The sequence below is a fragment of the Salvelinus fontinalis genome, chromosome 21 (assembly GCF_029448725.1).
Source record: "Salvelinus fontinalis isolate EN_2023a chromosome 21, ASM2944872v1, whole genome shotgun sequence".
Taxonomy (NCBI): domain Eukaryota; kingdom Metazoa; phylum Chordata; class Actinopteri; order Salmoniformes; family Salmonidae; genus Salvelinus; species Salvelinus fontinalis.
Genome location: NC_074685.1, coordinates 8,621,927 through 8,644,993, shown reverse-complemented (window position 1 = coordinate 8,644,993; position 23,067 = coordinate 8,621,927). Strand labels below are relative to the sequence as shown.

At 46.2% G+C, this 23,067-nt stretch overlaps 1 protein-coding gene across 1 annotated transcript in view; it reads right to left on the bottom strand.

The window, feature by feature from the left end:
* Positions 1-23,067, bottom strand: part of LOC129818119 (laminin subunit gamma-3-like) — a gene marked incomplete in the record, with an annotated part of 223,721 nt that overhangs the window by 117,463 nt on the left and 83,191 nt on the right. The window contains 5 exon segments of the mRNA XM_055873714.1: positions 2,471-2,707; positions 4,795-4,904; positions 8,075-8,273; positions 22,123-22,242; positions 22,401-22,537. Coding sequence (XP_055729689.1) covers positions 2,471-2,707; positions 4,795-4,904; positions 8,075-8,273; positions 22,123-22,242; positions 22,401-22,537 — 803 coding nt within the window.

The following is a 23,067-nucleotide window of genomic DNA, read 5'->3' as shown; positions in this document are numbered from 1 at the left end:
TTACACGGTGTGTTCAATAAAGACATGAACAATTAATAGTTTGTGTGTTATTAGTTTAAGCAGACTGTGTTTGTCTATTGTTGTGACGTAGAGGAAGATCAGATACAATTTTATGACCAATTTATGCAGAAATCCAGGTAATTCCAAAGGGTTCACATACTGTTTCTTCACACTGTATGTGGAGAAATCACTTTGCAAACTTCTACAGCAATTTAACAAAGAGCCCAGAACAAAATGATATACAAGAATAATTACAAATCCTTGAATCAGCAGTCAAAGACTATCAGAATCCTTTGGATACCCCAGTTACAGAAAAATAATTATTGGAAAAACTATGCACTCTCCAACCAAAAAAGGCCTGTGGTGCTGATGGTATTTTAAATTAAATGATCAAAGATACAGACCACAACTTCAAATTTGCTATACTCAATTTCTTCAACATTATCCTCACTTCAGGTATTTTTCCTGATATTTGGAACCAAGATCTGATCACACCAGTCTATTAAAATGTTGACAAATTTGACACAAATAATTACAGAGGAATTTGCGTTAACAGCAATTTAGGGAAATTTCTCTGCAGTATCATAAATTGCAGACTACATAATTTCCCTGATTAACACAACGTCCTAAGCGGAAGCCAAATTTGATTTTTTTTACATTTTATTATTATTATTTAAAAAAAATATTATCGTATAACAGACCAGATTTACACCCTGCACACTCTAAATAACAACAAGTAAACCAAAACAAAGGCAAAATCTACTTGTGTTTTGTAGACTTCAAGAAAGCATTTGATTCAATTCAAGTTTTTTTATAAACTAATAGAAAGTGGTATTGGAGGGAAAACATATGATGTTATTAAATCAATGTACACTAAAAACAAATGTGTGGTTAAAATTGGCAACAAGCAAACAGACTTCTTCTCTGAGGGACGTGTAGTGAAAGAGGTCTGCCCAATAAGGCCAACACTATTTAACATCTACATTAATCAATCTAAAAAACCATTAGAAGAATCGGCAGCACCTGTTCTCACCCTACACAACACTGAAATCGAGTGTCTGCTATGCGCAGATGACCTGGTGCTACTGTCTCCCACTAAGGAGGGGTTACAGCAGCATCTAGATCATCTGCACAGGTTCGGTCAGACCTGGGCTCTGACCGTTAACTTAAAGAAACTGAATATAATGATATTCCATAAAAGGCCCGGAAATCAGGATGACAAATATAAATTCTATTTGGACACAGTTCTATTAGAACACACCAAAAACGACACGTATCTAGGACTAAATATCAGCAACACAGGTAGCTTCACATGACTGTGAATGAGCTGAGAGACAAAGCAAGAAGAGCATTCTATGCCATTAAAAGGAATATTAAAATCGAAATTCTAATTAGAATCTGGCAAAAGAACCAATTGCTCTATATGGCAGTGAAGTATGGAGTCCGCTCAATAATAATGAATTTACCAAATGGGACAAACATCCAATCGAAATACTGCATGCAGAGTTTTGCAAGACTCTGTTGCAAGTGCAAAGAAACCCGCCAAATAACGCATGTAGAGCAGAATTGGGCCAATACGCTTTCCTTATTCAAATAGAAGAAAGAGCCAAACAAGTGACCCCTAAACATTTCATTACACATCCCTACAATGTCAAGATGAAACAAGAAAAGAGTCCCATCAGTCAGCTGGTTCCGAAGCTCAGTTCAATAACCCAAACCAACCCCATAGAGCCTCAGGACAGCACTCAGAAAATCTGGTCCAACCAACTCCTCACAAAGAAAAAAGAAAAAGACACATCTAAACATGGTGGCAGACTATCGACCACTGTGACTGATCGAAAACTGAGGAAAACACTGACTAGGTACAGACACAGTGAGCACAGTTTGGCTATAGAGACTGATCGTCACATGCAAACCTGGCTGCCCAGAGAGGACAGGCTGTGCTCACTCTGCTCCAGAAGAGAGATAGAGACAAAGATCTAATATTTATTTGGTGAAAAGACTAAATGTGTTCTCCTGCCACAACCTGAGGGACAGCCAGTGAAAAGTGCTATGTAATGTCAATAATATTTCCCATTTAGTTTTATTTTGGCTCTCATACCATGTCATGTAGCTTCTCAGTCATGTTGAGACTGGTCTACTGCTATTGCTTTGATGTATTATTATTATTCCCATTAATATTATTGTTGTGGTTGCTGTTAATGGTAATCCCATTCGCACTACTATTATTCTTATTGCTGTTGGTTCCACCATTTTTGTTATATGTATACTTTGACAATGTAAGTCATTTAACTTGCCATGTCAATAAAGTCTATTGAATTGAATTGAATTGAGAGAGAGGGAAAGTCGAGTAGAAAAGGGGGGAGAAGGAAAAAGAAGAGGTTAAGAGAAGAGAGAAATAGAGGTATACAGAGGGAATGAGAAAATGAGAGAACAAGAAAAAAAGAAAAACACGAGAGACTTCTCCTACCTCTCTCAGGGTGGCAGGGTCCATGCTGGTGGCAGGTGCAGGGCACACAGGGAGACAGGGGTCCTCCGTTAGGGACCTCTCTGCTGAATCCTGGGGCACAGAGCTCACAGTACTGACCCCCAAATCCAGGAGGGCATGTACACACCTCTACCCAGGGAACAGGGGGGGTAGAGGGGGTAACAGGACTGGAGAAGGGGGCAGCGGAAGCCAGGGTTACCCCTGAGAGTTGGGACGTGTCTAGGGAGAGAGGATGGAGATCATTAATACTTTATCTCCAAATCTGGAGAGGTCATGAATACTCAAACGTCTTCAAAAGGTTACTCTCACATCCAGAGGACAATGGTCCACTAATACTGAGTTTTATCATCAGAAACAAGATTAATTTAGGAATTTAACCAAGTTAAATGTGTGTGTGTGTGTGTGTGTGTGTGTGTGTGTGTGTGTGTGTGTGTGTGTGTGTGTGTGTGTGTGTGTGTGTGTGTGTGTGTGTGTGTGTGTGTGTGTGTGTGTGTGTGTGTGTGTGTGTGTGTGTGTGTGTGTATACATGCACTCTTGTGATATAAATGTGGGCACACACCTATCTACCTCACTCTGAGAATCTCTGATAAAACAAATGTATAAATCAGAGCAGTGGAGCGAGGGAGGAGGAGGAGGAAAGGAGGAGAGGAAGAGAAGAAAAAGTGGAGGTATTGGGGGAGCCTGCACCCACTGGGATTACTGACTCTCCCTCCACCCCGCACACCTCTCCCTCTACTGATTGTGTGGAAGCCTCCTACCCTAACCTTACATCTTCAACACTACTCAGCTGTCACACAGGATCCTCACCCAACAATGTGACATCCTTCGCCTACAGACAATCCTGTCATTAAAATAATAATGAATGTCTTAATCTGTTTTTTGGTGCAGGGAGGGAGAAAAAGGCGAAATTGCACTTTGTGGGATTTTCATATTAGCATTTGCTTGGCGGCCTGCGGAGATAAGGCACTAACACTGTTTGAGAATTCTTTTGAGACCGAACACAAATCATTAGCAGTGTTTTCCTCCGCAATGCACAAAGAGGCTGTGTGAATGTGTGTGTGTGTGTGTGTGTGTGTGTGCGCGCGCGTGTGTGTGTGTGTGTGTGTGTGTGTGTGTGTGTGTGTGTGTGTGTGTGTGTGTGTGTGTGTGTGTGTGTGTGTGTGTGTGTGTGTGTGTGTGTGTGTGTGTGTGTGTGTGTGTGTGTGTGTGTGTGTGTGTGTGTGTGTGTGTGTGTGTGAGAGAGAGACTGTGTATATTGTCCATGTGTATATAGTGTGAATGTGTGCGTGTGCATGCACATAGTGCGTATGTGAATGTGTGTGTGGCTTTGACCCAATGTGAGAGATGGTGTGTGTGGCTTTAACTAAAGTGATAGATTGTGACTTTTAACAGCTATTCTGTCATCTGTGTGCTCCAATCTAATGTAATGCCTCTCACATCCTCTCAGTACACTGACCTAGAGAGAGAGAGAGAGAGAGAGAGAGAGAGAGAGAGAGAGAGAGAGAGAGAGAGAGAGAGAGAGAGAGAGAGAGAGAGAGAGGAGGAGAGAGAGAGAGAGAGAGAGAGAGAGAGAGAGAGAGAGAGAGAGAGAGAGAGAGAGAATCAGACTGTACCCCCACCCACTCCATTAAAGAGCAGAGGATATGGAAGTACAGACAAGCAATATCTGTGAGCAGAAGTCCTGCTGCTCTTGCATAGATGAATTTGGCACAACTCAATGCTTCAGTGAGAGCAAGCGTGTGTTGAACACTCAGCGATATAAAGTAGGCCTTAACTGGTAATGAAAATGTGCGTGGGTGCCTCTGTTGCATTTAATAGTCTCAAAGTGGTTGTGTGTATAAACTAGAAAGAGTGTGTGTGTGTGTATGTGTGTTCGTACGTACGTGGGTGCATGTGGTTCATATGAGAGTGACTGAGGCAGTGTTACTAAGTGAGATAGAGTTCTGGTACTGAACTTCCCCTGCCAGTGAAATAACTTGACAGCTGATGTTCACGAGGCCAAGGGGTGTTACCACGCAGATTCTACTCTGAGATGTTCCAGAAGAGGCCGGAGCCAATGAGAGGGCAGCCGGTTGAGAGCAAGTAGTAGGAAGCAGACTGCTGTCCATTAATTAATGAACTGACAGGGTAGAGAGGAACCACATCCAGCTCAATGACTCTTCTGATGGATTTGTTTTACTTTGATTAGTGATAGGGTACAGGAGGCACAAATAATGAACAACATGCTAGCTTGACGTGTACCCATTGCATGTATGCACACACACTTATACACACATGCACGCATGTAAACACACACACACACTTACAGTTGTGTCCTCCTGCGTTGCTGATCTGTATAGCAGTGAGGTTGAAGAGAAGATGGTGGAACTGGAAGGCAGACATAGAAGGCCTCAGCCTCGTCTCCTCCTTGTGAAGTCTGGAGGAAAACAAACACAAACACAGCTATATAACACAGGCCCCTAAGTTTACTGAGGCCCCTACGTTTACTGAGGCCCCTACGTTTACTGAGGCCCCTATGATTACTGAGGCCCCTACGATTACTGAGGCCCCTACGTTTACTGAGGCCCCTACGTTTACTGAGGCCCCTACGGTTACTGAGGCCCCTACGTTTACTGAGGCCCCTATGATTACTGAGGCCCCTATGATTACTGAGGCCCCTACGTTTACTGAGGCCCCCATGATTACTGAGGCCCCTACATTTACTGAGGCCCCCATGATTACTGAGGCCCCTACGTTTACTGAGGCCCCTATGATTACTGAGGCCCCCATGATTACTGAGGCCCCCATGATTACTGAGGCCCCTACGTTTACTGAGGCCCCTATGATTACTGAGGCCCCTACGTTTACTGAGGCCCCTATGATTACTGAGGCCCCTACGTTTACTGAGGCCCCCATGATTACTGAGGCCCCTACGTTTACTGAGGCCCCTATGATTACTGAGGCCCATATGATTACTGTGATTACTGAGGCCCTAACCCTACTGAGGCCCCTACGTTTACTGAGGCCCCTATGATTACCGAGGCCCGCAACATGTTTGTACACTATTATTACATGCAGTATGTTTGTAGGAATGAATAAATGCATCAGTCTTATCTTATGTCCTCCGTCTGAAATGTAGCATGGGATGTTTGTGTTAGTAACGGGAATGTGGAAGCTGTCCGTTAGACATACAGCTCCTACTCTGTCCTGTGTGTGAATGTGTTATATTTGGGCAAGGTATATCCGCTATATGTCCTCTGTGTCTATGAGTTAGTGTTGACAGTATATTACGTTTCCTCTGTATGTGAAAAAATGTGTCCAGTCTATGGACCACACAGACCTCTCCCCCTCTACAGAGGTCCTCGTTCCCCGGCCCCTAGACTGCCATAGTTATAAAGGGAGACAATTAGAAACACAGCCTCACAGCCCCCCGTAATGGAGCTGCTGCTCTGCTGCTGTGTAGCGATAAGCAGGGGTTGATGTGAAAGTGAGAGAACTCTCTGCCATGTCTTCCTTATGGAGCAGTGGCCATTTTGGTTCTAATCAGAGCCGGGCAGAGCCAGAGACACTGAGACAGTAATTAAGGAATGCTAGTATGAGAGGAACATCATCAGGTGACCAGGAATCCACTGGAGGTCTGTGCATAGTGTGTGGTGGGAGCCCACACATAGACAGACACTAACATACACACACGTGTTTGTTTTACTATCTTTGTGGGGACCAAACAACGGATTCCCATTCAAAATCCCATTTTCCCTAACCCTAAACCTAATCCTAACCCTTATCCTAACCCTAACCTTAACCCTAACCCTAACCTTAACCTCAAACCCTAACCTTAACCCTAATCCCAATTCTAACCCCTAACCCTAAAATAGCCTTTTTCCTTGTGGGGACCTGCGAAATGACCCCAAATGTTCCTTATTTTACCATCCCTGTGAGGACTTCTGGTCATAAACAAGGATAGTAATACCAAACATTCACACACATACACAGATAGATAGAGACACAGAGGGGCAGAGAGGAGAGAGCGATGAGGAGGAGATGAGAAAATAGAGGATGAAGATGAAGAGAAGAGAACCAGAATACACAAACATGTTTACACATTTAGAACGAAAAGTATCCACCCGTTGTGTCTCCCTACAGTCTGCACTGTAATGGAGAACAACAAAGGCTAACTCCTCCAACACTATTTAACATGTGGGCATCAACCACCCCGTCAGTCTCTGAACACCCCTATCCACCCCCTACTCCCTGTGATTATAAATGATCCTGGTGTCTGCTGGAAACACAGAGCCACTTATCCTGGCTAATACATTCAACACATTCACACAACACATGCAGGCTCACAGTCATAACATACAGCATGCTATCTGTCACTCAGAGTACATAGCCAAGGGATGGGGAAGTGTGTGTTGTGTTATTGTCTGCAGTCAAATGACACAAACATAGGCATGGATACACACACACAAACACACACCACTCCACTTCCCAGCTGATCCAGGTCAACCGTTTGGAGCCAGGAAGAGAGCTCCAGCAGGAGGGGATGCTGTGTGTGTGTGTGTGTGTGTGTGTGTGTGTGTGTGTGTGTGTGTGTGTGTGTGTGTGTGTGTGTGTGTGTGTGTGTGTGTGTGTGTGTGTGTGTGTGTGTGTGTGTGTGTGTGTGTGTGTGTGTGTGTGTGTGTGTGTGTGTGTGTGAGAGGGTGTGTAGGGACAGATATCTGTCTCTCTAATGACGTGTGTGGAGCCTGTCTCCATAGATGGCCCACTTAATGACACTCCTGTCCCCAGGCCCTGCTGCTTTAAGGGGGGAACCAAACTGCCCCTTCAACAAGGGCTGGGGGGCAGGGGAGAACTCATTAAGTCTTCCGCATGCTTCGGTTTGGCTGGCGCCTAGTCGAACTTGGCTAGGTGAACTGAATGAATGTGCTCGCCTACTCCCTAAAAATACTTTTGCTTGAAAAAGTAGTCAAAATGTATCTAAGATAACTCAAGAAGTCTGTCATTCATTATTTATTTTTTGCATAGGATATCTTAGTCGCGCAATTTTACATCTAACTAAGATGATTGGTGCAGTATTTCTCAAGGGAAAAAAATTGCATGAAAAAGAGTAGTCTATTATTGAATGACAACAAACACTTAATTGAAGAATCTTTACTGTTGACCCATGACCGATAAAGGTGTGTAGACTTTGGCTCCAAACTTCGGCTTGGCTAAAAAAAAACACGTTTTGCACGAACAGCAGAAAAAAAACTACACCAAATATCGTCATAAAATATGCACAAACTGTTATGAACTGTTTTGGATGGACACCTTTAGTTGTGCACAGTAACCAGAAAGGACACGACTATGTCTGACACAAAGCCATAAGGCAGATTCCATAGTATCTCAATCCAGATAGGGATCATATTGCCATGAAGATGGTACTGTTCATTCACACAGCCTGAGGTTCAGGACTCTACTGTATGTGTGACATGTGTAATATCATGTATAGTAGCACAGTGGTAGTAGCCTTGTACTATGTCATACACACGTGCACACATGCTATACACGTATACCACACTCACATATGCACACTTCAGCTAATGTTACCGCCTTACACAGGTTTACCTGAGAGTGAAGGTGTGCTCGGGAGCGAGGCCCGGCTGGTGGACAGGTCCATGTTGGGGTGAAAGGTCAGCTGACAGGGTGGTTCCCGATCCTTCCAGGAGCACTGTGACACTGTGAGGGAGGAGGTACTGGGCCTCGGCCGTGAAGGTCAGGGAAAGGAGCTGGCCGTAGCTCAGGAGATGGTTTCCCAGGAACCTCTCTACAGGAGGGAGACAGACAAACAGACATGCTTTTAGCTATCTCACATCCTCCCAGAGAGAAAGAGAGAAAGAGAGACAGAGAGACAGAGAGACAGAGAGACAGAGAGACAGAGAGACAGAGAGACAGAGAGACAGAGAGACAGAGAGACAGAGACAGAGAGACAGAGACAGAGACAGAGACAGAGAGAGAGACCCTCTTATCATTACTGTGTGGGATTTCAATTGAGAGAGGGTCCACGTTGAGAGAGAGGGTCCACGTTGGGGTGAGTGTGTGAGGGAGAGAGAGTGTGTGTGTGTGTATGTATGGTAAAGTGCGAGGGCCGAGGATCTTGTAGCCCACAGAGATCACAGTGGGAGTCTGGCTGTAATTACCCTCATTACAGCACATTAACACCACTTCAAAGAGCTACACGCACGCACGCACGCACGCACGCACGCACGCACGCACGCACGCACACACACACACACACACACACACACACACACACACACACACACACACACACACACACACACACACACACACACACACACACACACACACACAGACATACAGACACACACACACACGGACACACCAAGCCATGCGTACACACACACACACACACACACACACACACACACACACACACACACACACACACACACACACACACACACACACACATTCCAACCACTTTTCAAACCAGCAGACTCACAGCATACAACATGATCAGCAGCCAGGGAGCCCAAATAGACTCTAATAAAACAACACATTGGAAAACTTTCCCTGAAATATACAACATCTTGAGTTATAGGTGGGTGAGGTGAGAGACTCAATAAAAAGCTGTTTGTGGAAATATGTAAAAATGAAACAATAATCATTATGCTAAGAGGAGATGGATAAGCATCCATCATTCAAGATTGATTGCAGCAATAAAAAGAGCAGTGCACTTTTATAAACGAGGCAGACATTTCTCAGTAAGGCAATACGAAACAGCATAATATGCCACAGTGTGAATGATACTGCAGCAGACGTGGGTTCAAACTATTTGAAATCTTAAAAAATGCTTTGAGCATTTGCTTAGCCTCCCTGGAGTGACAGTTGGGCTGGGCTTGTACTTTTGGGACGTCTCTATTTGTGCTATTGCAAAAGGCAAGCTCAGTCAAATTATATTTGAACCTAGGTCTGTGCTGCAGCAGTGCAACCTCCACTATCAGTCTGTGGCTGGCTGAGGTAGTGTGTTTTGAGTGTATTTGTGTGTGTCATGTATTCTGGTCTCTTCTGGTATTGTCAGGGCTGCAGTGGATGTCAGAAGGTGATCCTGTGGGTGGTACGTGGTACCCGAGGCTGCAGTCTGACCACACACACACACACACACACACACACACACACACACACACACACACACACACACACACACACACACACACACACACACACACACACACACACACACACACACACACACACACACACACACGTCTCCTCACCTCAAGTCACATCTGATATTTGGAGGACCAGCCTTTATCATCCCAAGCACACTGCCCAGTGCCGGATGACTGCTCTCTGGGTGTATGGGCTGATGGTCTGAGGGACAGGGTTTATGGGCTGATGGTCTGTTGGACTGGGTTTATGGGCTGATGGTCTGATGGACTGGGTTTATGGTCTGATGGTCTGTTGGACTGGGTTTATGGTCTGATGGTCTGTTGGACTGGGTTTATGGGCTGATGGTCTGATGGAGTGGGTTTATGGGCTGATGGTCTGTTGGACTGGGTTTATGGGCTGATGGTCTGTTGGACTGGGTTTATGGTCTGATGGTCTGATGGACTGGGTTTATGGTCTGATGGTCTGATGGACTGGGTTTATGGTCTGATGTTCTGATGGAGTGGGTGTATGGGCTGATGGTCTGTTGGACAGGGTTTATGGGTTGATGGTCTGATGGACTGGGTTTATGGGTTGATGGTTGACCTCCTCTGATCCTACAGTTTGTCTAGAGTTTTAATGTTATTTACTGTGTGACAGGCCACAGGTTTGCACTGCTTTAGGATATTTGTAGGAATTTTGAAGAGCATTATAGGATGATGTTGAAGAGGTGTTTCACCTAGTACGGTTTGTGTCATATTTCAGGGGCACAAGTTTGGTTTTAGAAGTGGGGGGGACATAACCTGGCAGGGGGTCTGGGACTCCTCCCTCAGAAATATTTGGGGCATCTAAAGCTAATTTCCTGTATTTTTTACTAGGGCTTTCCCTGACCCAAAACAATCTTTGTTGCCAAGATGTAAGGCCTGGGTGTCGGAGTGTGGAGTCAAAACGCAGGAAACAGCAGGTGCCAATACAAAATGTTCTTTAATGAACACGGGCAAACTAGGCCACCCTACAAACACACTGGGTGTACTACTTAACCAACCCCAGACACGGGGGGGAAAGGAACACAGTCCAGAAAACACGTAGCACAAAAACAACACCACTACTTACAAACAAACAATCCCACACAAAGAAACGTGCGGGCCGGCTGACTAATAAGCCCAACTAATTAACCCTAATACACAACAGGTGAATCCAATAACCACATAGGGAGGGGGAGAAAAGGTTCAGTGGCAGCTAATAGGCCGGTGATGACGACCGCCGAACGCCACCCGCACGGGAAGGAGAGCCTGCCTCTGTCGAAGTCGTGACACAAGAGTAATCTTTTTTTGACCAATCGATTGGTCGAAATTGTAAAATGTGTATTTTCCCATATATAGAAACACACTATGTGTTTGAATAAAATCAACGATATGATGCTTTAAGCATGCTGTTTGATTAAATAACTAAGAAACACAAATGACTGAAGAGGGAGCCAGAGATCAAAATAGCATAACCATCAGGAAAAAAACTGTTCCCGACCCTCCTTCTCATGCTGATGCTGGACTTGGCAGATTCTGCTGTTATGCTCCTGAAGTTACCGTAATAGGCTATTCCATTTGGAGGGCCAATTTGTCTTACCATTTCTACTAATCTGTAACTTTTATTGCCATCTATGTAAAAAAAAAAGCCTACATAAATCCAACACATAAAAACATTGCAGCCTGCAGGTAGAAAATATCCTGATAAAAATAAATATCCTATAAATCACATCAGCTATACACATGGCATGTCTGAAACGAACTTGAAACATTATATCAACTATCAACTATCAACTTGGTCGCCCAGAAACTTGCGCTAGCCAACTTAAAACATTGTATAACATATTCTGGGCCCTCAGAGTTTCCCGCGCCAGTGACCTTGGGACAGACACAGATGTAGGCTGGTTGTGCAATGGATAAGAGGTAATCAGGTATTACATTTTTCCCTTTCATGCCGAGTGGTTATCAAAGGGAGAGACCTGGAAATATTTTTCAAATAGTTTGAGGAACTATTGTCATTCTCAATTGATTCTAAAAACAGACATTGTTTACTTGCTGTTTGAGGTGAAGATACATTTATTTGAGAAGCTCCACAGCTCACTAGTGGTGGTGAGTTAACTTTAACTTAAAATGACTTTCTGACTAAATTAGAAACGTGTAATATCTGAAAATGTAGCTATCTAGATTATCTTACCCGTATACATGGATGAACACTTCTCCCTCTCTGTCATGGATGCCATGGTTGCCCTTAGTTTGAAGATGTTTTATACCACAGCCTTCTGTGTGTGCTCTTTTCGACTCCGTCTGCATGTTTTCAATCAAACGGCAGAATTTTCTCGATCTCCTGTCATACTCCATCTAGCTATCATACTCTAATTCCACTGATTTCAAAACTTTGTCTTCCAGAAAGTGGAGAACAGCACTTATGCAGTTCTACTACGTGATATCTTTTTTTGAAAGATAGTAGAACTGCATAATGACCAGCTCATGTGATAGACAGAGGCGTGCTACATGGCAGACCAATTCAAACTCACCTCTCGGCATGTCCAGCCCAGTCATTCGGCTGGACAGCCTAGTGGTTAGAGCATTGGACGAGTAACCGAAAGGTTGCAAGATTGAATCCCCAAGCTGACAAGGTAAAAATCTGTTGTTCTACCCCTGAACAAGGCAGTTAACCCACTGTTCCTAGGCCATCATTGAAAATAAGAATTTGTTCTTAACTGACTTGCCTAGTAAAATAAGAAATAAAAAATAATCTCAGACTATCATGGCCAGAGGCAAGGTTGTATTCCTTTTCTGTGGCTAAACCAACTAGGCTCGTAATTTAACAATTTTATTTGTATTTACAGATGGCATACACTTTTGTTATTAATGTACATGAAAGTTCACATGTTCCAGAGGACATTTCTGCCAAAACATAAAAAAGTCTACGTTCAAATGGCTCTCCTGTGAACTAGTGACGCACGACATAGGCACTTCCTGAAACGAGTCACATATGCCATTGTACCATTAACATGGATTACTATTAATGGGTTTGTCACAGGAGAGAAACAGACAAGCGATAACAGAGCACTACCAGCCAGTTCTGTGAGTCAGAACGGCATTGTTTTCTGCTTCCACTCAATGTGCACGCAGTGAGTGTGTGTGTTGTTTATGTGTGCGTGTGTGTGTGTCTGTGTGTCTGTGTGTGTGTGTGTTTTGAATGTGCCTTTTCTATCTCTGTGTGTCTGTTATAAGTGATGTGCTCAACCTGAACTCCACTGACCCCCTTCCAGGGACAGACAAATTCTCTGCCAAGATGCCTGACGTCCCAGTGACATTTGATGAACGGTAGAGGAGTCCTGCGATCAATCAAGGGTTTAGACTCTCTCCAAACTAATTAATCAACTCTATTTCAACTAGATAGCCGCCGTCTCACACAAACAACTTTAAGTCCCATGGAGGCCTCTAACTGACATGACTGCCGTGCAATGGGCATGAAAGCAATACGTGAACAGACAAGCTTTAACTTTACCCAGCTTAAAGAGAAGGAGAAAGAGAGAGTGTCCGCGAGTCCGGTGACCTACTCTAAACACTACACACACACACGCACACGCACACGCGCACACGCACACGCACACACACACACACACACACACACACACACATACACACACACACACACACACACACAATTTGCCAATATAGCAATGTTTTCTTCTCTAAAAACACCCCAAAAACATAATCTACTTTGTGGGTGTAATGGAGTCTGATATGGTAATGTACAGCTAATGAGAGTGCGCCAGTGATGTTAAGTGGGGGTCATAGAGGTAGATTATCTTGAACATTCTAAACTCAGCAAAAAAAGAAACGTACTCTCACTGTCAACTGCATGTATTTTCAAACCTAACATGAGTAAATATTTGTATGAACATAACAAGATTCAACAACTGAGACATAAACGGAACAAGTTCCACAGACATGTGATTAACAGAAATGGAATAATGTGTCCCTGAACAACGGGGGGGTCAAAATCAAAGTAACAGTCAGTATCTGCAGTGCATCTCCTCCTCATGGACTGCACCACATTTGCCAGTTCTTGCTGTGAGATGTTACCCCACTCTTCCATCAAGGCACCTGCAAGTTCCCAGACATTTCTGGGGGGAATGGCCCTAGCCCTCACCCTCCGATCCAACAGGTCCCAGACGTGCTCAATGGGATTGAGATCCGGGCTCTTCGCTGGCCATGGCAGAAAACTGATATTCCTGTCTTGCAGGAAATCACGCACAGAACGAGCAGTATGGCTGGTGACATTGTCATGGTGGAGGGTCATGTCAGGATGAGCCTGCAGGAAGGGTACCACATGTCTTCCCTGTAACGCCCAGCGTTGAGATTGCCTGCAATGACAACAAGCTCAGTCCGATGATGCTGTGACACACCGTCCCAGACCACAGTACAGGCCTCGGTGTAACGCTCATTCCTTCGACGATAAACTCGAATCCGACCATCACCCCTGGTGAGACAAAACTGCAACTCGTCAGTGAAGAGCACTTTTTGCCAGTCCTGTCTGGTCTGCCTTACAACAGGCCTACAAGCCCTCAGTCCAGCCTCTCTCAACCTATAGCGGACAGTCTGAGCACTGATGGAGGTATTGTGCATTCCCGGTGTAACCCGGGCAGTTGTTGTTGCCATCCTGTACCTGTCCCGCTGTCACGTTCCTGACCTGTTTTCTCTTGTTTTATATGTCTTTATTGGTCAGGGCGTGAGTGTTGGGTGGGCAGTCTATGTTTTCTATTTCTATGTGGGGTTTTGTGTTCGGCCTGGTATGATTCTCAATTAGAGACAGGTGTGTATCGTTTGTCTCTGATTGAGAGTCATACTAAGGCAGCCAGGGTTTCACTGGTGTTTTGTGGGTGTTTGTTTCCTGTGTTAGCGTTTGGGCCACACAGGACGGTTGCAGGTTAGTCACGTTTGTTGTTTTGTTAATTTGTAGTGTTTGTTGGTTTGCCATTAAAATCATGAATACCTCCTACTCCGCATCTTGGTCCGATCCATGCTCCTCCTCGTCTGAGGAGGAGAACGACATTGACAACCTTTACAGAAACACCCACCAAACCAGGACCAAGCGGATTGGAGAAGGACGGCAAGAACCAAAGCAATGGAGAGAAGAGGAATGGACTTGGGAGGAGATCCTAGACGGTAAAGGACCCTGGGCACAGCCAGTGGAGTGTCGCCGCCCCAAAGCGGAGCTGGAGGCAGCGAAAGCGGAGAGGCGGCATTATGAGGCGCTTGCAAGGCAGAGTGGCTGGAAACCCGAGAGGCTCACCCAAAAATTTCTTGGGGGGGGGGCTAAAGGGGAGTGTGGCGAAGCCGGGTTGGATACCTGAGCCAACTCCCCGGGCTTACCGTGGAGTGAGAGGGCGTCGTACTGGTCAGACACCGTGTTATGCGGTAAAGCGCACGGTGTCCCCAGTACGCGTGCTTAGCCCAGTGCGGGCTATTCCACCTTGCCGCACTGGGAGGGCTAGGTTGGGCATCGAGCCGGATGTCATGAAGCCGGCCCAACGTATCTGGCCTCCAGTACGTCTCCTCGGGCCGGCGTACATGGCACCAGACTTACAGGTGGTGTCCCCGGTTCGCCTGCATGGCCCAGTGCGGGCTATTCCACCTCGCCGCACTGGCAGGGCTACGGGGACCATTCAACCTGGTAAGGTTGGAGAGGCTCGGTGCTCAAGAGCGCGTGTCCTTCTTCACGGTCCGGTATATCCGGCGCCACCTTCCCGCCCCAGCCCAGTACCACCAGTGCCTACACCACGCACCAGGCTTCCAGTGCATCACCAGAGCCCTGTTCCTCCTCCCCGCACTCGCCCTGAGGTGCGTGCCCTCAGCCCGGTACCTCCAGTTCCGGCACCACGCATCAGGCCTATAGTGCGTCTCAGCCGGCCAGAGTCTGCCGTCTGCCCAGCGGTGCCTGAACCGCCCGTCTGCCCAGCGGTGCCTGAACCGCCCGTCTGCCCAGCGGCGCCTGAACCGCCCGTCTGCCCAGCGCCGTCTGAGCCATCCGTCTGCCCAGCGCCATCTGAGCCATCCGTCTGCCCAGCGCCATCTGAGCCATCAGTCTGCCCAGCGCCATCTGAGCCATCCGTCTGCCCAGCGCCGTCTGAGCCATCCGTCTGCCCAGCGCCATCTGAGTCATCCGTCTGCCACGAGCCGCTAGAGCCGTCCGTCAGTCAGGAGCCGCCAGAGACGCCCGCCAGTCAGGAGCTGCCAGAGACGTCCGCCAGTCAGGAGCTGCCAGAGACGCCCGCCAGTCAGGAGCTGCCAGAGACGCCCGCCAGTCAGGAGCTGCCAGAGACGCCCGCCAGTCAGGAGCTGCCAGAGACGCCCGCCAGCCAGGAGCTGCCAGAGACGCCCGCCAGTCAGGAGCTGCCAGAGACGCCCGCCAGTCATGAGCTGCCCTCCAGTCATGAGCTGCCCTCCAGTCATGAGCTGCCCTCCAGTCATGAGCTGCCCTCCAGTCATGAGCTGCCCTCCAGTCATGAGCTGCACTCCAGTCATGAGCTGCCTTCCAGTCATGAGCTGCCCTCCAGTCATGAGCTGCCCTCCAGTCATGAGCTGCCCTCCAGTCATGAGCTGCCCTCCAGTCATGAGCTGCCCTACAGTCATGAGCTGCCCTACAGTCATGAGCTGCCACTTAGTCCGGAGCTGCCACTTAGTCCGGAGCTGCCACTCAGTCCGGAGCTGCCACTTCTCCCGGAGCTGCTGCCCCTTCTCCCGGAGCTGCTGCCCCTTCTCCCGGAGCTGCTTCCCCTTCTCCCGGAGCTGCTGCCCCTTCTCCCGGAGCTGCTGCCCCTTCTCCCGGAGCTGCTGCCCCTTATCCCGGTGCTGGCCCTTATCCCGATGCTGCCCCTTCATTTAGGTGGGTTGAGTTGGAGGGTGGTCATTGGGAGGGGGATACGGAAGCGGAGAGTGACTATGGGGGGGTGGGGACCTCGCCCAGAGCCTGAGCCACCACCGTGGTCAGATGCCCACCCAGACCCTCCCCTAGACTTTGTGCTGGTGCGCCCGGAGTTCGCACCTTAAGGGGGGGGTTATGTCACGTTCCTGACCTGTTTTCTCTTGTTTTATATGTCTTTATTGGTCAGGGCGTGAGTGTTGGGTGGGAAGTCTATGTTTTCTATTTCTATGTGGGGTTTTGTGTTCGGCCTGGTATGATTCTCAATTAGAGACAGGTGTGTATCGTTTGTCTCTGATTGAGAGTCATACTAAGGCAGCCAGGGTTTCACTGGTGTTTTGTGGGTGTTTGTTTCCTGTGTTAGCGTTTGGGCCACACAGGACGGTTGCAGGTTAGTCACGTTTGTTGTTTTGTTAATTTGTAGTGTTTGTTGGTTTGCCATTAAAATCATGAATACCTCCTACTCCGCATCTTGGTCCGATCCATGCTCCTCCTCGTCTGAGGAGGAGAACGACATTGACAACCTTTACACCCGCAGGTGTGATGTTCGGATGTACCGATCCTGTGCAGGTGTTGTTACACGTGGTCTGCCACGACGAAGACAATTGGTTGTCCGTCCTGTCTCCCTGTAGCGCTGTCTTAGGCGTCTCACAGTATGGACATCGTAATTTATTGCCCTGGCCACATCTGCAGTCCTCATGCCTCCTTGCAGCATGCCTAAGGCACGTTCACACAGATGAACAGGGACCCTGGGCATCTTTCTTTTGGTGTTTTTCAGAGTCAGGAGAAAGGCCTCTTTAGTGTCCTAAGTTTTCATAATTGTGAACTTAATTGCGAACTGTCTGTAAGCTGTTAGTGTCTTAACGACTGTTCCACAGGTGAATGTTCATTAATTGTTTATGGTTCATTGAACAAGCATGGGAAACAGTATTTAAACCCTTTACAAGGAAGATCTGTGAAGTTATTTGGATTTTTACGAATTATCTTTGAAAGACAGGGTTCTGAAAAAGCGTTTCTTTTTTTGCTGAGTTTAGGACTCCATTCAGGGTGATGGGTGAAGGTTTGTCCTGAACGTTCTAGGGCTCACATCCAGCGCAGAGGCAGCCTGTCCAGGAAGCTTGGCAGGAACGTTACTGCAGAGGATGTATACTGAAACTTCTCCCACTCTCTCCCTCATCCTTTTGTGCTTACCCTCCTCTCTCTCCTGTTTCTTTCTCTCCTTTTCCCCTCTCCCTTTCTCTCCTGCCAGTATGCTCCCTCTCTCCCTTCTCCCTCCATATCCATTTCTCTCTCCTTCTCCCCCTTTCTCTCCCTCTCTCTGTGTCCAGCCTATTTAGGTGAGAACCTGCCAAGCTGAGGTGATGGCACACTCTGTGATGGCGTTCATGTCAAGTGAAGCTCTTAATGATCATCTCTCCCTCCATCCCTCCCCACCATCTCTCCCGATGGCAGAGAGCTGGGCTGGATCTGAACTCACCACCTGGTTTGATGCCCCCAGGGAATCTCAGGCTCATGAGCTGAAAGATTACTTACTATCCAATCAAATTTCATTCTTCCTAGACTGGTGCCCCTTCTCGGCGAGCCCTATAGGAATGAAGGATGGAGATGAGACCCACAAGTGATCCTTTGGTTATGTCATACAGTGTAGAACCAGTCACATAATCCTTTGACTGGTGCCCACTCGAGGAGAGCCCTCGGAGGATCGAGATGGAGATTGAACACATATGGGATCTAATCCTTTGGCTCCTGAGGTTAATGTCGTAGCCTGCTCTCCTGCACCAGCCACATGCTCCCTGGCCCGATTGAGGTCAGCCATATAAAGGATAGAACTGCATGTCCCTCTCTTGGCATTCTGAAATATACCTCTCTTGGGGACATGTCCCTCTTGGTTTTCTGGGTTAGCAGCATGGCCTGGTGTAGATAGAGAGATGGACCATGACCATGTCAGGCACTAAGGCACAGGTGGCTGGTTCTGGATCAGGGATGTTAGCTGCCTGTTGCACCCTTGAGCTTGGAGGATTGGAGAGGAGTAGCACATAACCTGCATTGCTTCAGTGAATGTCCAGCAGTTAAAAGTGGAAGCCATATCAGTGAGGCTGGATTAGAAAGGCTGTTGAAGAAAGTGGTGTTGGCTTGGAATCCATGATAGAATCTGTTGACAAGTGCTCTGTCGTCATAGGAACGTGACCTTTCTATTATGTGTCAGCTAGCAGCAATCTTTTCTTTGCCAAGAGGATAAGGACAAGTGTGGTGGTAAATGAATTGGATAGAGGACCATGTATTCACACTCTCTTTCTTTCTCTCGCTCTCGCACTCTCTCTCGCTCTCTCTCACTTTCTCTTTCACTATCTCTTTCACTGTCTCTTTCTGTCTACCTCTATGACTTTTTCTCTAACTCCCTCTCAGCCTTCTCTCTCTCTCTTTGAAAGACTCCAGCTGAACTTCCCTGGATAATGCTCTGTGATCTGGGCTCCTCATTGTGTCGGGATTGTGTTCTTTGGCACTGCAGTTTCGCCTGGTATTTCTGGAAGCCGGGAAGAAACACGTTGATCCCCAACATTTCTATCTGTTTTCATTACACTGAGAAGCCAACTGATCTGATTCTAGACGTTTAAGTGACAGACGTAGCTCGAGACACACTGAAATAGGTGACAAATAGATTAATAAGAAATTGCTTTCCCTCTGCGTGTTGTTTGGTAGCGGTGCATTGTCACTCAGAATTATCTAACGCTTTAGTGAGAAAGACTGCAGGAGGATTACAGCACAAAGGTATACAAATGAAGTGTTGAAAAAGAGAGAAAGCAAGAGAGACATAGAGAGAGTGAGAGAGAGAGAGCCTGCCTGCCTCTGCTCTAATCTTTAAAGTAACTGTACACATAAGGAAAATAAAAGCAGGGAGAAAATTAGATCATTAAAGCGATGTGGCAATAGATCTCCGTATTTTACTACTTGACAAAACAACACCAACAAGCTCTGTTCCGGCGAGATAAGGGGATGGCCACAAAGCAGCTCCCGGCGAGTTTGGCCACTAATCACTGTGTGGAGGCCTGCAGAGGCACTGGAGTGATGGACGAGCTTCAAGAAAACAGAGAATTAAACCAAACCATAAATAAACAAACAAACTAAATATATCCAAGTCGACTTAACGACATATAAGAAACTCTAAAAATATCCCTGGACCAAGTGGACCAAAGCATCTTCCCTCCGAGGCGTCTTTGTGATCTAAGGCTTTCGTAAATGAATAGACAGACGCCTGTCTGAATGAACTTGTTTAGTGTGATCAGAGAGTTTGAACATGAAACCATCAGGATGTTTTGGTAGTTAATGGGATTTCTGCTGTTTCTGGTTCTCTCTATCCCTCTCCCTGTTGGCTGCTGCTTCACTGGGCTGGGTCCTTGGTGCACTGAGTAGCCAGCCTGAGCTGAGCCAGGCCGATTTCCCCTTTGTTCTTCTTCCAGCTATGGCCAAGACATCCAATTCCATCAGGCCTAGTCTCTCCTACTGATATATAGGCTAAGTTCCAAATGGCACCCTATTCCCTATTAAGTGCACTACTTTTGACCAGGGTCTATATGGTAGTGTAGTGTACTATGTAGGGAATAAGGTGTCATTTGGGACACAGAAAAGAGAGAACCTCTAAGTCCTGTAGCAGAGCCAGCTATAACTCCTCTCTCTTAATGGTCGTGTTAAGAGTCTGCAACACCATTTTGCAGCAAGTGCTTTATGACCTTATGGCTAACGTTATGAGGTATTGTTTAATCGAACAAGGGAATGATCTCGAGCAACAAGCCAAGGGTATTAAAGGTGGCAGACGGTAATATGATTTACATATTTACATGTTAAAAGACCAGGAGGTGAGCTCTCTCCAAGCACAGACCATCTTTGTGTAATCTTTCCTCATCCTGGAAGTGCATACAATTCTCCTATCACTCTAGGGTCCAGATCTTCTCCTATAAACTAGGGCCCAGGTCTGCTCCCATAACTCTAGGGCCCAGATATTATCCTATAAACTAGAGCCCAGATCTTCTCCTATAACTCTAGGGCCCAGATTTTCTGCTATAACTCTAGGGCTTAAATATTATCCTATAAACTAGGCCCCAGATCTTCTCCTATAACTCTAGGGCCCAGATATTATCCTATATATTAGAGCCCAGATCTTCTCCATCTGGGCGGTAGGTAGCCTGGCGGTTATGAGCATTGGGCAGGTAACCAAAAGGATGCCGGATCAAATCCTCGAGCTGACATGGTAAAAATCTGTCGTTCTGCCCCTGAGCAAGGCAGTTAACCCACTGTTCCCCGGGCACTGATGACGTGGATGTCGATCAAGGCAGCCCCCCGCACCTCTCTGATTCAGAGGTGTTGGATAAAATGAGGAAGACATATTTCAGTTGAATACATTCAGTTGTACAACTGACGAAGTATCTTTCTTTCTTTCTTTATTTTCCAATCAATTCTAGGGCCCAGATCCTCTCCTATAACTCTACGGACCAGATATTTTCCAATCAACTCTATGGTCCAGATCTTCTCCTATAAACTCTATGGTCCAGATCTTCTCCTATAAACTCTATGGTCCAGATATTCTCCTAATAAAACTCTAGGGTCCAGATCTTCTACTATAAACTCTAGGGCCCAGATCTTCTCCTATACACTATAGGGCCCACATCTTCTCCTATACACTCTAGGGCCCAGATATTATCCTATAAACTCTAGGGTTCAGATATTATCCTATAAACTCTATGGACCAGATATTCTACTGTAAACTCTAGGGCCCAGATCTTCTCCTATAAACTCTAGGGCCCAGATCTTCTCCTATAAACTCTAGGGCCCAGATATTATCCTATAAACTCTATGGACCAGATATTCTACTGTAAACTCTAGGGCCCAGATCTTCTCCTATAAACTCTAGGGCCCAGATATTATCCTATAAACTCTAGGGCCCAGATATTATCCTATAAACTCTAGGGCCCAGATATTATCCTATAAACTCTATGGACCAGATATTCTACAATAACTCGAGGGTCCAGATCTTCTCCTATAACTCTAGGGTCCATATCTTCTCCTATAACTCTATGGTCCAGATATTCTCCTAATAAAACTCTAGGGCCCAGATCTTCTCCTATATCTTTAGGTCCAGATCTTCCCCTATAACTCTATGGTCCAGATTATCTCCTATAAACTCCAGGGTCCAGATCCTCTCATATAACTCTATGGTCCAGATTATCTCCTATAAACTCCAGGGTCCAGATCTTCTCATATAACTCCATGGTCCAGATCTTCCCCTATAATTCTATGGTCCAGATTATCTTCTATAAACTCCAGGGTCCAGATCTTCTCATATAACTCCATGGTCCAGATCTTCTCCTATAAACTCCAGGGTCCAGATCTTCTCATATAAATCTATGGTCCAGATATTCTCCTATAAATACATTTCCTGGCCAGGTTTTATGTTTGGGAAAACTCCAGGTCCTACTCATATCTCACCTTAAACGTGACATCAGCTCTCTTTGTGTATGTATGTGTGTGTGTGTCAGCTCTGTCTCTCTCACCTGGAGCTCTGTAGAAGCCGAGATCATCCTCACTGAGTGGTAGCAAGTAGACCTCCCCTTCCTTCCACAGCAGAGGATACTCCTGTCCCCCGGAGAACTGTCCTGACCAGCCATCTGTGTCTGCAGGGAGGGAGGGGGAGGAGGAGGAACATGACAGAATGACTCAGGATGATAACCACAATATAAGGACTTCATAATTAGCTGATAATTTATGAAAGTCATGAGCTAGTTATTAGCTGAATGCAGTACTTTCAAGATAATCATGATTGTCTGAATACCTTCATGGAAGTCCGATGTGATGTTGACAGCTGCATGGTGATTGGACGATCTGCAGGCCAATGAGTGTCTAAAGCAGAAACAGGGCGTACAGCCATCTGGATTGTTCTCTTGCAGGTTGAAGGAGCCTGGTTTACACCTGCGCACACACACACACACACACACACACACACACACACACACACACACACACACACACACACACACACACACACACACACACACACACACACACACACACACACACACACACACACACACACACACACACACACACACACACACACACACACACACACACGCACCAGTGTTTCTGTTAGGAAAATGTTGTGCCGGACAATGTGACAGGGAACATTTTAATTTACCGGCTATTTGAGAAATGTACCTGACCCATACTGCCCTCCCAAGCAAAAAGACAGTACCTGCTCATTTGGTCGAAAATGAGTTAATGTCATTTTTGTTACATTAAATGCATGCTTAATCATGTGGACAAGTATCCTGCCTCTATTGTATTGTGTTTTGGAGAAAATGGGGGTCGTATTAGCAGTAACTGCAAAAAGTTACTGTGAAACCAAGGTAAATGGCAGTAACTGAACTTACTGCCTTTTAGCTTGGTTTCAACCTGCCCATTGCTGCAGTAACTGCGTTTTACCTTTGTATCATATCATT